At 33.2% G+C, this 16,300-nt stretch overlaps 1 protein-coding gene across 2 annotated transcripts; it reads left to right on the top strand.

Annotated features, from left to right (window-relative positions):
• Positions 1 to 10,803: 10,803 nt before the first annotated feature.
• Positions 10,804 to 16,234, top strand: LOC149730907 (protein unc-50 homolog). Of its 2 annotated transcripts, none has more exons than XM_089885269.1 (8): positions 10,804 to 11,027; positions 11,712 to 11,828; positions 11,979 to 12,004; positions 12,068 to 12,133; positions 12,589 to 12,709; positions 13,324 to 13,463; positions 14,310 to 14,411; positions 16,185 to 16,234. In XM_089885269.1, the coding sequence occupies exons 1-8, from the start codon at positions 10,891 to 10,893 to the stop codon at positions 16,217 to 16,219; spliced, it is 744 nt and encodes a 247-aa protein (XP_089741395.1). In that variant the 5' UTR covers positions 10,804 to 10,890; the 3' UTR covers positions 16,220 to 16,234. The 2 variants fall into 2 exon arrangements, with proteins under 2 accessions (XP_089741395.1, XP_089741394.1); XM_089885268.1 differs by lacking the exon at positions 16,185 to 16,234 and adding an exon at positions 15,401 to 15,596.
• Positions 16,235 to 16,300: the final 66 nt, after the last annotated feature.

Below are 16,300 nucleotides of genomic sequence, written 5' to 3'. Positions count from 1 at the left end.
CGACTGTCATTTTCCGGCCACGCGAGGATAAAGTAAGTTACATTCATTCATTCATTCATTCATTCATTCATTCATTCATTCATATTCTTTGTTTGCTACCATATAGAACTAAAACGAAATAAAAATAGTGTCTCATCTTTCCCCATCAAAGTATATTTTATCAGGCCATAGAATATATGCAACGTTGGTTAGATCACCAGCTATCTTTGCAACTACCACAAACTTACCTGCAATTAATATTGCTGCAAGATTGAACATGGAGAAAGAAATTTGTCGCATTTTACTAATACTGTCTATATAATCATGATTATAAAAATATATTAACACAATTTTGTACAACTTAGATATTTAAATATAATTGTAAATACAGTTAAGTAAGTAAGTATATATAGCAGGGTGGGGTAAGACGGGACACCTTAAGCACATAATATCCAAATCTATTCATCGTGTTTTATTTTAAACAACTAAAAACGGTCTATGAAGAAACAGGTTTATAATTATTTAAATGTCGTTTGTTCACTGCCAAAGGGGACGAGAAAATAGAATGAAAAGGTGTCCCATCTTTCCCTCATGTGAAATCAGAATTAATAAGACTTTCAACCAGATTTAAGTTTTTACTCTATTAATATATAAAACGTTTTAAAAATGAAATAAACTTATTAGTTTAGTATCGATAACCTAATGAATTATGTTGCTAAACGTTTATGCAACATATACTGCAGGCTACATGATAACGTTCAAGCACCTTAGGGCTTAGGGCCTAAACCAAGCAACATAAACCAGGTTTAAGTGCATTAGTACCAACACGGAAGGTTATCATAGTCAGAAAAAGTCTTGCGGCATATGTCACCTGCTGCTTATCATAAACGTGTTATATTTCCCATTTAAATTGTAAGTGAATACACTTTTGAAAACATCGTACAGTTGGTAACACATAAGTTAACCAATTATGTGACATCGAATCCGAAGCAGATAAAACAAATGTCAGGCAATACGCTTACGATGGGTTTATCAGAAGAGGAAAACATATTTGTGGAAATAAGATCCACGAAACGAAAGTTTATGAGAAAGATTCAGATTGATTATTTTGTCAGTGTAACTTAGCGCATGCGCACTTTCGTAATTTATGTTTACAAAATCGAATATCCGGTTAATCCATATGCCTCATAGAAAATTACATATTAAGTTGAAGGTACAACAAATTTAAATTTTCTAAACCTTACCTTTAAAGCAGGCAAGTTTGCTTCTATTACGTTTTTCGGGACCAAGTTCTATACACCCATTGAACCATCACAGTACTTTGGTATACTGATGATACGAAACACTATGGTTGATTTTGTTGTCATTTGTTATGACGTTTAGTTTCAATGATTCATATTTATTCGGTTGTATGTCAACAAACATTAGTCGTTAAGTTTTTGTATTTTATATAAGCGCACACTTATATAACCTGAATTCATATACAATTAGAGATTGGTGTCCGTTACATTTAGAAAATAATCGCCGTGTGAAATGCTATTATGTCGTAATTAGTTGCCAGGTCAAACAATCGCTATTATGATGGATGAACTCACGTGTGAATCCATACTATTTCGTAATAAACAGTCTACCTGCTAGCTAAGAAAAACAAATCTCAAGATTTGTGACAAAAATGGCAGGCAACGAATGGAGTTTTAAATGTAGTTGTAGATCGTTGTGTTTTCATACGGCGTAATTGTGAAAAATAAATGCCATTCACCCGTGTTTTGTGTTGTAATTAGGAGGTTTTTTAAACCCAAAATACAACCGTAAAACATTTGGCCCCCACCAACATTTCAGGCTAGCTACGCCCTTGGGCGTATGCGTCATTTGGCAAGGCACTTAACGGAAAATGCTCCAACCATTGGTCATTAATGGCTTGTCTAAATTATCAGCCACAAGAGAAAATGAAAAAAACTCTAAAATAATCACTCACGAAGTAACATACATATATAACTATATAGGTAACTCGTAAGCTGGCACAAGGTGCATCAAACAAAACAACCGTTTTATAACGACTGTCTTTTTTGGCCACGCGAGAATAAAGCAAATGACATTCATTCATTCTTTCATTATACATAAACATAAAAAAGCCATACATAAAAAAAATAAAAAAATCCAAAAAAATAATCACCTACAAAGTAACATACATGGTATTCTATTCTGTATGGGTGAGGTCTGTGAGAACCTAGGATTAAGGCCAGACTTGGCCCATTACCCCAACATACATGGTAACTCGTAAGCTGGCATGAGGTGTTAAACCCGTGTGATAGCGACTGTCATTTTCCGGCCACGCGAGGATAAAGTAAGTTACATTCATTCATTCATTCATTCATTCATTCATTCATTCATTCATTCATATTCTTTGTTTGCTACCATATAGAACTAAAACGAAATAAAAATAGTGTCTCATCTTTCCCCATCAAAGTATATTTTATCAGGCCATAGAATATATGCAACGTTGGTTAGATCACCAGCTATCTTTGCAACTACCACAAACTTACCTGCAATTAATATTGCTGCAAGATTGAACATGGAGAAAGAAATTTGTCGCATTTTACTAATACTGTCTATATAATCATGATTATAAAAATATATTAACACAATTTTGTACAACTTAGATATTTAAATATAATTGTAAATACAGTTAAGTAAGTAAGTATATATAGCAGGGTGGGGTAAGACGGGACACCTTAAGCACATAATATCCAAATCTATTCATCGTGTTTTATTTTAAACAACTAAAAACGGTCTATGAAGAAACAGGTTTATAATTATTTAAATGTCGTTTGTTCACTGCCAAAGGGGACGAGAAAATAGAATGAAAAGGTGTCCCATCTTTCCCTCATGTGAAATCAGAATTAATAAGACTTTCAACCAGATTTAAGTTTTTACTCTATTAATATATAAAACGTTTTAAAAATGAAATAAACTTATTAGTTTAGTATCGATAACCTAATGAATTATGTTGCTAAACGTTTATGCAACATATACTGCAGGCTACATGATAACGTTCAAGCACCTTAGGGCTTGGGCCTAAACCAAGCAACATAAACCAGGTTTAAGTGCATTAGTACCAACACGGAAGGTTATCATAGTCAGAAAAAGTCTTGCGGCATATGTCACCTGCTGCTTATCATAAACGTGTTATATTTCCCATTTAAATTGTAAGTGAATACACTTTTGAAAACATCGTACAGTTGGTAACACATAAGTTAACCAATTATGTGACATCGAATCCGAAGCAGATAAAACAAATGTCAGGCAATACGCTTACGATGGGTTTATCAGAAGAGGAAAACATATTTGTGGAAATAAGATCCACGAAACGAAAGTTTATGAGAAAGATTCAGATTGATTATTTTGTCAGTGTAACTTAGCGCATGCGCACTTTCGTAATTTATGTTTACAAAATCGAATATCCGGTTAATCCATATGCCTCATAGAAAATTACATATTAAGTTGAAGGTACAACAAATTTAAATTTTCTAAACCTTACCTTTAAAGCAGGCAAGTTTGCTTCTATTACGTTTTTCGGGACCAAGTTCTATACACCCATTGAACCATCACAGTACTTTGGTATACTGATGATACGAAACACTATGGTTGATTTTGTTGTCATTTGTTATGACGTTTAGTTTCAATGATTCATATTTATTCGGTTGTATATCAACAAACATTAGTCGTTAAGTTTTTGTATTTTATATAAGCGCACACTTATATAACCTGAATTCATATACAATTAGAGATTGGTGTCCGTTACATTTAGAAAATAATCGCCGTGTGAAATGCTATTATGTCGTAATTAGTTGCCAGGTCAAACAATCGCTATTATGATGGATGAACTCACGTGTGAATCCATACTATTTCGTAATAAACAGTCTACCTGCTAGCTAAGAAAAACAAATCTCAAGATTTGTGACAAAAATGGCAGGCAACGAATGGAGTTTTAAATGTAGTTGTAGATCGTTGTGTTTTCATACGGCGTAATTGTGAAAAATAAATGCCATTCACCCGTGTTTTGTGTTGTAATTAGGAGGTTTTTTAAACCCAAAATACAACCGTAAAACATTTGGCCCCCACCAACATTTCAGGCTAGCTACGCCCTTGGGCGTATGCGTCATTTGGCAAGGCACTTAACGGAAAATGCTCCAACCATTGGTCATTAATGGCTTGTCTAAATTATCAGCCACAAGAGAAAATGAAAAAAACTCTAAAATAATCACTCACGAAGTAACATACATATATAACTATATAGGTAACTCGTAAGCTGGCACAAGGTGCATCAAACAAAACAACCGTTTTATAACGGCTGTCTTTTTTGGCCACGCGAGAATAAAGCAAATGACATTCATTCATTCTTTCATTATACATAAACATAAAAAAGCCATACATAAAAAAAATAAAAAATCCAAAAAAATAATCACCTACAAAGTAACATACATGGTATTCTATTCTGTATGGGTGAGGTCTGTGAGAACCTAGGATTAAGGCCAGACTTGGCCCATTACCCCAACATACATGGTAACTCGTAAGCTGGCATGAGGTGTTAAACCCGTGTGATAGCGACTGTCATTTTCCGGCCACGCGAGGATAAAGTAAGTTACATTCATTCATTCATTCATTCATTCATTCATTCATTCATTCATTCATTCATATTCTTTGTTTGCTACCATATAGAACTAAAACGAAATAAAAATAGTGTCTCATCTTTCCCCATCAAAGTATATTTTATCAGGCCATAGAATATATGCAACGTTGGTTAGATCACCAGCTATCTTTGCAACTACCACAAACTTACCTGCAATTAATATTGCTGCAAGATTGAACATGGAGAAAGAAATTTGTCGCATTTTACTAATACTGTCTATATAATCATGATTATAAAAATATATTAACACAATTTTGTACAACTTAGATATTTAAATATAATTTTAAATACAGTTAAGTAAGTAAGTATATATAGCAGGGTGGGGTAAGACGGGACACCTTAAGCACATAATATCCAAATCTATTCATCGTGTTTTATTTTAAACAACTAAAAACGGTCTATGAAGAAACAGGTTTATAATTATTTAAATGTCGTTTGTTCACTGCCAAAGGGGACGAGAAAATAGAATGAAAAGGTGTCCCATCTTTCCCTCATGTGAAATCAGAATTAATAAGACTTTCAACCAGATTTAAGTTTTTACTCTATTAATATATAAAACGTTTTAAAAATGAAATAAACTTATTAGTTTAGTATCGATAACCTAATGAATTATGTTGCTAAACGTTTATGCAACATATACTGCAGGCTACATGATAACGTTCAAGCACCTTAGGGCTTAGGGCCTAAACCAAGCAACATAAACCAGGTTTAAGTGCATTAGTACCAACACGGAAGGTTATCATAGTCAGAAAAAGTCTTGCGGCATATGTCACCTGCTGCTTATCATAAACGTGTTATATTTCCCATTTAAATTGTAAGTGAATACACTTTTGAAAACATCGTACAGTTGGTAACACATAAGTTAACCAATTATGTGACATCGAATCCGAAGCAGATAAAACAAATGTCAGGCAATACGCTTACGATGGGTTTATCAGAAGAGGAAAACATATTTGTGGAAATAAGATCCACGAAACGAAAGTTTATGAGAAAGATTCAGATTGATTATTTTGTCAGTGTAACTTAGCGCATGCGCACTTTCGTAATTTATGTTTACAAAATCGAATATCCGGTTAATCCATATGCCTCATAGAAAATTACATATTAAGTTGAAGGTACAACAAATTTAAATTTTCTAAACCTTACCTTTAAAGCAGGCAAGTTTGCTTCTATTACGTTTTTCGGGACCAAGTTCTATACACCCATTGAACCATCACAGTACTTTGGTATACTGATGATACGAAACACTATGGTTGATTTTGTTGTCATTTGTTATGACGTTTAGTTTCAATGATTCATATTTATTCGGTTGTATATCAACAAACATTAGTCGTTAAGTTTTTGTATTTTATATAAGCGCACACTTATATAACCTGAATTCATATACAATTAGAGATTGGTGTCCGTTACATTTAGAAAATAATCGCCGTGTGAAATGCTATTATGTCGTAATTAGTTGCCAGGTCAAACAATCGCTATTATGATGGATGAACTCACGTGTGAATCCATACTATTTCGTAATAAACAGTCTACCTGCTAGCTAAGAAAAACAAATCTCAAGATTTGTGACAAAAATGGCAGGCAACGAATGGAGTTTTAAATGTAGTTGTAGATCGTTGTGTTTTCATACGGCGTAATTGTGAAAAATAAATGCCATTCACCCGTGTTTTGTGTTGTAATTAGGAGGTTTTTTAAACCCAAAATACAACCGTAAAACATTTGGCCCCCACCAACATTTCAGGCTAGCTACGCCCTTGGGCGTATGCGTCATTTGGCAAGGCACTTAACGGAAAATGCTCCAACCATTGGTCATTAATGGCTTGTCTAAATTATCAGCCACAAGAGAAAATGAAAAAAACTCTAAAATAATCACTCACGAAGTAACATACATATATAACTATATAGGTAACTCGTAAGCTGGCACAAGGTGCATCAAACAAAACAACCGTTTTATAACGGCTGTCTTTTTTGGCCACGCGAGAATAAAGCAAATGACATTCATTCATTCTTTCATTATACATAAACATAAAAAAGCCATACATAAAAAAAATAAAAAAATCCAAAAAAATAATCACCTACAAAGTAACATACATGGTATTCTATTCTGTATGGGTGAGGTCTGTGAGAACCTAGGATTAAGGCCAGACTTGGCCCATTACCCCAACATACATGGTAACTCGTAAGCTGGCATGAGGTGTTAAACCCGTGTGATAGCGACTGTCATTTTCCGGCCACGCGAGGATAAAGTAAGTTACATTCATTCATTCATTCATTCATTCATTCATTCATTCATTCATATTCTTTGTTTGCTACCATATAGAACTAAAACGAAATAAAAATAGTGTCTCATCTTTCCCCATCAAAGTATATTTTATCAGGCCATAGAATATATGCAACGTTGGTTAGATCACCAGCTATCTTTGCAACTACCACAAACTTACCTGCAATTAATATTGCTGCAAGATTGAACATGGAGAAAGAAATTTGTCGCATTTTACTAATACTGTCTATATAATCATGATTATAAAAATATATTAACACAATTTTGTACAACTTAGATATTTAAATATAATTGTAAATACAGTTAAGTAAGTAAGTATATATAGCAGGGTGGGGTAAGACGGGACACCTTAAGCACATAATATCCAAATCTATTCATCGTGTTTTATTTTAAACAACTAAAAACGGTCTATGAAGAAACAGGTTTATAATTATTTAAATGTCGTTTGTTCACTGCCAAAGGGGACGAGAAAATAGAATGAAAAGGTGTCCCATCTTTCCCTCATGTGAAATCAGAATTAATAAGACTTTCAACCAGATTTAAGTTTTTACTCTATTAATATATAAAACGTTTTAAAAATGAAATAAACTTATTAGTTTAGTATCGATAACCTAATGAATTATGTTGCTAAACGTTTATGCAACATATACTGCAGGCTACATGATAACGTTCAAGCACCTTAGGGCTTAGGGCCTAAACCAAGCAACATAAACCAGGTTTAAGTGCATTAGTACCAACACGGAAGGTTATCATAGTCAGAAAAAGTCTTGCGGCATATGTCACCTGCTGCTTATCATAAACGTGTTATATTTCCCATTTAAATTGTAAGTGAATACACTTTTGAAAACATCGTACAGTTGGTAACACATAAGTTAACCAATTATGTGACATCGAATCCGAAGCAGATAAAACAAATGTCAGGCAATACGCTTACGATGGGTTTATCAGAAGAGGAAAACATATTTGTGGAAATAAGATCCACGAAACGAAAGTTTATGAGAAAGATTCAGATTGATTATTTTGTCAGTGTAACTTAGCGCATGCGCACTTTCGTAATTTATGTTTACAAAATCGAATATCCGGTTAATCCATATGCCTCATAGAAAATTACATATTAAGTTGAAGGTACAACAAATTTAAATTTTCTAAACCTTACCTTTAAAGCAGGCAAGTTTGCTTCTATTACGTTTTTCGGGACCAAGTTCTATACACCCATTGAACCATCACAGTACTTTGGTATACTGATGATACGAAACACTATGGTTGATTTTGTTGTCATTTGTTATGACGTTTAGTTTCAATGATTCATATTTATTCGGTTGTATATCAACAAACATTAGTCGTTAAGTTTTTGTATTTTATATAAGCGCACACTTATATAACCTGAATTCATATACAATTAGAGATTGGTGTCCGTTACATTTAGAAAATAATCGCCGTGTGAAATGCTATTATGTCGTAATTAGTTGCCAGGTCAAACAATCGCTATTATGATGGATGAACTCACGTGTGAATCCATACTATTTCGTAATAAACAGTCTACCTGCTAGCTAAGAAAAACAAATCTCAAGATTTGTGACAAAAATGGCAGGCAACGAATGGAGTTTTAAATGTAGTTGTAGATCGTTGTGTTTTCATACGGCGTAATTGTGAAAAATAAATGCCATTCACCCGTGTTTTGTGTTGTAATTAGGAGGTTTTTTAAACCCAAAATACAACCGTAAAACATTTGGCCCCCACCAACATTTCAGGCTAGCTACGCCCTTGGGCGTATGCGTCATTTGGCAAGGCACTTAACGGAAAATGCTCCAACCATTGGTCATTAATGGCTTGTCTAAATTATCAGCCACAAGAGAAAATGAAAAAAACTCTAAAATAATCACTCACGAAGTAACATACATATATAACTATATAGGTAACTCGTAAGCTGGCACAAGGTGCATCAAACAAAACAACCGTTTTATAACGGCTGTCTTTTTTGGCCACGCGAGAATAAAGCAAATGACATTCATTCATTCTTTCATTATACATAAACATAAAAAAGCCATACATAAAAAAAATAAAAAAATCCAAAAAAATAATCACCTACAAAGTAACATACATGGTATTCTATTCTGTATGGGTGAGGTCTGTGAGAACCTAGGATTAAGGCCAGACTTGGCCCATTACCCCAACATACATGGTAACTCGTAAGCTGGCATGAGGTGTTAAACCCGTGTGATAGCGACTGTCATTTTCCGGCCACGCGAGGATAAAGTAAGTTACATTCATTCATTCATTCATTCATTCATTCATTCATTCATTCATATTCTTTGTTTGCTACCATATAGAACTAAAACGAAATAAAAATAGTGTCTCATCTTTCCCCATCAAAGTATATTTTATCAGGCCATAGAATATATGCAACGTTGGTTAGATCACCAGCTATCTTTGCAACTACCACAAACTTACCTGCAATTAATATTGCTGCAAGATTGAACATGGAGAAAGAAATTTGTCGCATTTTACTAATACTGTCTATATAATCATGATTATAAAAATATATTAACACAATTTTGTACAACTTAGATATTTAAATATAATTGTAAATACAGTTAAGTAAGTAAGTATATATAGCAGGGTGGGGTAAGACGGGACACCTTAAGCACATAATATCCAAATCTATTCATCGTGTTTTATTTTAAACAACTAAAAACGGTCTATGAAGAAACAGGTTTATAATTATTTAAATGTCGTTTGTTCACTGCCAAAGGGGACGAGAAAATAGAATGAAAAGGTGTCCCATCTTTCCCTCATGTGAAATCAGAATTAATAAGACTTTCAACCAGATTTAAGTTTTTACTCTATTAATATATAAAACGTTTTAAAAATGAAATAAACTTATTAGTTTAGTATCGATAACCTAATGAATTATGTTGCTAAACGTTTATGCAACATATACTGCAGGCTACATGATAACGTTCAAGCACCTTAGGGCTTGGGCCTAAACCAAGCAACATAAACCAGGTTTAAGTGCATTAGTACCAACACGGAAGGTTATCATAGTCAGAAAAAGTCTTGCGGCATATGTCACCTGCTGCTTATCATAAACGTGTTATATTTCCCATTTAAATTGTAAGTGAATACACTTTTGAAAACATCGTACAGTTGGTAACACATAAGTTAACCAATTATGTGACATCGAATCCGAAGCAGATAAAACAAATGTCAGGCAATACGCTTACGATGGGTTTATCAGAAGAGGAAAACATATTTGTGGAAATAAGATCCACGAAACGAAAGTTTATGAGAAAGATTCAGATTGATTATTTTGTCAGTGTAACTTAGCGCATGCGCACTTTCGTAATTTATGTTTACAAAATCGAATATCCGGTTAATCCATATGCCTCATAGAAAATTACATATTAAGTTGAAGGTACAACAAATTTAAATTTTCTAAACCTTACCTTTAAAGCAGGCAAGTTTGCTTCTATTACGTTTTTCGGGACCAAGTTCTATACACCCATTGAACCATCACAGTACTTTGGTATACTGATGATACGAAACACTATGGTTGATTTTGTTGTCATTTGTTATGACGTTTAGTTTCAATGATTCATATTTATTCGGTTGTATATCAACAAACATTAGTCGTTAAGTTTTTGTATTTTATATAAGCGCACACTTATATAACCTGAATTCATATACAATTAGAGATTGGTGTCCGTTACATTTCAATGAATTGTTAAACTAAACATGTTGTGTAGATTGATATTGCTTTATTTTAATTACAAAGCTTCGTTATTTTTTAAACCTTGATTTAAAAAGTAACAAAATATGAGTGTTCATAACTCTGATTGTGTTGCTAACTTTATTTTTTCCTTATTCTTTTCTCAGGTAATTAAGTATCTTAATGCAACTATAAAACGAGTCAAAGGACCAAATATTTAATTAAAATCTGATGGCATCCACGTATGCATCACCACCTGGCTCAGTATATTCATATGCAACGTCAACAAAATCTGCTCGAAGCACGTCATCAAGGAACACCGAGTTTTCTTACACAGTTGGTGAACAACATGGAAGGAATAAGTTGTGGTGAGCCACAAATACTTAATAGTGGTTGCTGCATGCTTTTAATGTACTATACCAGAGGTGTGCAACATTTGTTTCAGAAGGGTCAGGTATAAATTACTGGGTGAACCCACTGGCTGTACATAAACCAATAATAGTTTCCTTTTGTTTTTGATCTTTCAATATTAAATCTTCTCCAAGAAAAATGAAGTTCGGACGCATAAATTTCTGAAGAAAACTGCTATATATAGAGAGAGATTTATTGTCACATAAAATAAATTCAGTAAAATATGCAGCTGGCTTCGCGGGCCACACAACTTTTCTTTGTGGGCCTCATAGGTGCCATGAAGCATAGGTTGCACACCCCTGTAGGGCTGTACTACTACACAGTGTAATCTGACCTGACATAACTTGCATAATATATATAATAGCTTGCATCATGATCATACATTTAAAGATCTGTCTGAAACATTGATTCCAGTTTTGTGGATTTGGTTTAAAAATACATGTTCAAGTCATTTAAACTTAATGTTGCCATGCTACAATAACAAACATAGCCCAGGCCCCTATAAAATGTCTACAATTGGCACACGCTATATATTTATATATTATAATATATAGCCTATATAATATATATATTCTTCACATGATTAACAAACCAAATATAGCATTGTAACTTTTATAGACAAACATAATGTTTTATTGCAGCACAACAGCGGGGGAAAAGAGTTACAAATATCTACGAAGGTTAATTCGATTCCGACAAATGGATTTCGAGTTTGCACTTTGGCAAATGATGCATTTATTTATTGCTCCACAAAAAGTGTAAGCTGAGCTATGGTTTATTTAACAAGGATAAATAATTATTAATTTTATAACCTTTTGTATAATAATGGACAGTGTGGTTCCAACCAAGATGGGGTGTAGTATTGATAGTTGATACTTTATAGTAAACATGTGTATTCCATATTACAGATACAGAAACTTCCAATACAGAAAACGTAAGTTAATTATCATTTACGTTGATAAATTATGACAATTAAAAAATTAAAAAACATTTTTAGAAACAAAGAATCAATTTGCTCGAGATGATCCTGCTTTTCTTGTGCTTCTAAGTCTTTGTTTTTGCGGTGGGTTAAATGTAAAGTATATATTGTAGGGTTGGAAAAGTTGGGACACCTTTAGCACATATTATGCAATTAACAACGGTCTATCAAAGTCATGAGGATACGAATTTCTATTAATATGAATTTTCTTTGTTTACCACCAAATGGGACAAATACAAAATAGAATAAAAAGGCGCCCCATCTTCTCCCTCCCTACTGGTTAATGAATAGGCTGTTGAATAAATGAATGTTATTTGTTATGTAGCTGGGTCAAACCTTGAACCCATATGCTCTGGGTTTGATTCGGGCGTGCTAACCACCAGGCCGATATTTTCAGTTGCCACTTAGGAAAAAATAAAAAAAGATGCTTAAGTAACCTTTATTGAATCTGTATTCTCATACTATAGATTTTACAAATAGTTATAGCATTAGGCAAAGTAAAACATTAACAATGTTAACAATATATTTGTCCTTCACAGTTACATCAATCGGGTTTGGTCTTGTTATGAAGTTATCTGCTTTAAAAATATTTAAACTGCTGCTGTGGGTGGTGTTGGTGGATTGTATATTTGTGGGGGTGATTATTGCTACAGCTATGTGGTAAGTCACTATGTTTGTTGTGTCACTCGTATTATTTATGCTTGTTGCTCTTTTTTCTGTTAATATGACCCCGATCATATTTATAGTCGTTTTTGTGCTTTTGAAATGACTTTGACAAAATACAGTTACTACTATTAGTCATCAAACGTAGGGAAACTCCTTGAATATCTGGCTAATCCAAATTATTTTGACTCTGTTGTTTGGATTGACACCTAAGTTATAGAAAAAAATAGAGTGCTAAAACATTTGATGTCACTTTTATTTCAATAATTTAGGTAATTTCATGTCTAACTTAAACTGTGCTTATATATGTTGTTTGTGATGGATCCAACAAACAAAAACATTCTGTTGCAGTAGTACAGTATAGTAACTGAAGAAATTAGTATAGTTTTTGCAATATCTAGAAATTATTTACACGATCATACTGTTCATATTCTGCTACATAGTAGCAAAACTAGAACATACAAATGAAATACAAATAGCTTATTTTGAAACATAAAACATTAACTTAAAATACAAAAATCTGGTTTAAGTTAATGTCTTATAATTTTACCAAGAAACGTTTTATATATGTACAAATGCATCACCATCGGATTAACATTATCACATTACAGGTTCCTAACCAATCGGTTCTTGGTTCACATATCAAGGGTTGGACAAGATATTGAATGGGCTTATGCATTTGATGTTCATCTGAATGCTTTCTTCCCTGTACTCATGATATTACACTGTCTGCAACTGTTTCTTATCAATCGTAAGTAGGGCATAATATGAATCAAAAGTCAAAACTTACCTTGAGAAGCCTTGCCCTCTGGCATTTAAAATGTTGTTTTCAAGAAAATATGCATGGAAATATAGTATGCTCTTTAAAATCATATTAAATAATAATATATTAATAACTTCGTTTGTCTCTTTAATTACGGTAGTCAAGATATAGAAATATTTTAAAAGAAAAGACAGGATATAGCGACAAAACAATAGTTGTTAACACACACTTACAGTTAAAAACATATTTACTTTTAGTTCGAGAAAAATAAGCGTGGTTGCTACACCTAGCAGACAAACCAGCCATTTATGTTTAATTTTTATCAAAATACTTTATTACTTTGTTTGTTTTTGTAAATATAGTTGAAAGCATGTTTACAACCGAACTAATGACGAAAAGTCAACCGATATACTACTTCACCAAAAATACCATTATTATCACCTGAGATTTGATTTACCAATAATCAGTATTAGTAAAAATACGCCATAATACACCAATATATATCATAGGCTATATAAGTTGTTCTTTCCTAGCCTTCACATGCGTCATAGTTTAGCGTTCAGTTTGGTCGCCACGTAAAATTGTTTATTTATTAAACCAACACACATGATGTTGCTTACAGAGAACATGCAGTTTGTTGCAAAACAAATATTTTTCTCTATTACAACTTGCATTATCTTTATTACGAGTAATATTTGTGATTAATATGTTTTGTTATAGACTGTAACTTATAATGTCAAATATCAGTATCGGTAAAAAATAGAAAAATATTTGTACTGTAAAAACAAATTGATATCGGTCATTCTCTACAATGACATGAACTTTTATTCTTAGCTCTTATTGATAAAGAATATTTTATATCAACGTTGGTTGGAAACACGTTCTGGCTGATTGCTCTGGGCTATTACATCTACATTACGTTCCTTGGTTATAGCGGTAAGTCCTTTATAAATAACAATGTAAGTTATTTAAACGTTGTGTGGTTCTGTGACGCAGTGGTTAGGTGCTTGCATTGTAAATGTATGATGAATAAATGTAATGTAACTTATTTTATTCTCGCATGGCCTGAAAACGACATGGATGGTTATACACCATGTGCCAGCTTTGAGTTACCATGTATGTTACTTTGTGGGTAATTATTTTATGTATGACTGATAATTTGGACAACCCATTAGTGACCACTGGGTTGGAGCAATTGCCGTTAAGTGTCTTGCCCATGGACACATACGCCCACAATGGTAGCAGCATCAAGCCTTGAACCCATTACCTTTAGGATACAGGCAGGCGCGCTAACCACTTTGCCACGGGGCCAGACAGGATACCTGGTTCGATACTGATACGTCTATGGTCTATGTATCCTTTGTCAAGACCCAAAAAACAAATTATCACCCGCAAACATACATGCTAATTTGTAAGCTGGCATGAAGTGTATAAAACAGAACACCTGTGTTTTAACGACTGTCGTTTTTTGCTATGTGAGAATAAAGCAAGTTAGATTCATTACATGTATCCTTTGTCATTACACCTAATGGAAATTGTTCCAACTAATAGAAACAACATTCATAAATTTAGTAAAAATAACCATAATGACACTTACTATAACCCTTACCCACAAGTGATGCATTGTCTAATAGTTACCAATGCTGGAGTATATATAGTAGGGGTGTGTGTAAAGGGTTGGTGAAGACGGGACACCTTTAACACATAATATCCAAATATCCCGATTGTGTTTAAATCAAATAACAACAGTCTATTGGAGTCGTGAGGATATGGTTTTATAATTCTTTGAATGTTCCTTGTTTACCACCAAATGGATTGAGAAAATAAAATGAAAAGGGGCCCGTCTTCCTCCGACCAACTATATCTCTCTTTCTCTATGATAGTGTTAGAAATAAAATTTACCAAATAATCTTGTTTCTTCACAGTTCTCCCATTTGTGAAGAAAACAGTTGCCCTACTTTCACCAATGGTCTTATTGTTCATTATTTATTTCATCACACTTGCATGTAAATGGAACATCACGCGTGGTTTACTATGGTTCTACAAGCATAGGGTATAATGCATTGAAATTGTAAATGTATATATTGTTATATGGGGAATAAATATACAAGTAACACAAAACTACCGTGTGGTTTGTTAAAGTTTATGTATTGTATTTATTTACATTGTTATTACGACATATAGTAGGGTGGGGGAAGATGAGACGCCTTTTATTCTATTTTCTCATTCCATTTTGTATTAAACAAAGAACATTCAAAGAATTATAAAACAGTATCCTGACGACTTTCTTAAAATGGTATTAATTGTTTAAAACACGGATGTTTAGATAAAATGTGCTAAATATGTTATTTCTTCCACCACTCTACTATATGTAATGTATTTGCAGGTAAGCATAAACCAATTTTACAACATTCTGGATGTTATTCTTGTGATTTAGTTTTACTCATAAGTGAGTCATTATCATAACTGTAGAACATATCACAACAAACATACCAAGCAGAGACTAAAGAGAAATATGATTACAAACTTAAAGAATATACTTCTTGTACGAATAGTTTCCAACACACATAGTTTTGTCCACCATATCAGAATTTTTTAAGCACATTTTTAGTTTTTGATCCTCATTTTATGCAAGTCATAACAGAGGCACTTATCCTAAACACAGTAAGTTGTACTGATTTAATTTAAAAGTATTATAAATTATTTTAGCAAAAACTCATGAACAGATTGTACTATGTGGGTGAGGTCCCGCAACTTATCACACCAGGGCCCTAGCCTAGATTTAGGCCATGATTGGCCCATTACCTCCCTTATGAACAGATGCC

The sequence above is a fragment of the Ciona robusta genome, chromosome 9 (genome assembly GCF_009617815.1).
Source record: "Ciona robusta chromosome 9, ASM961781v2".
Lineage (NCBI taxonomy): Eukaryota > Metazoa > Chordata > Ascidiacea > Phlebobranchia > Cionidae > Ciona > Ciona robusta.
This window is presented reverse-complemented; position numbering and strand designations above follow the sequence as displayed.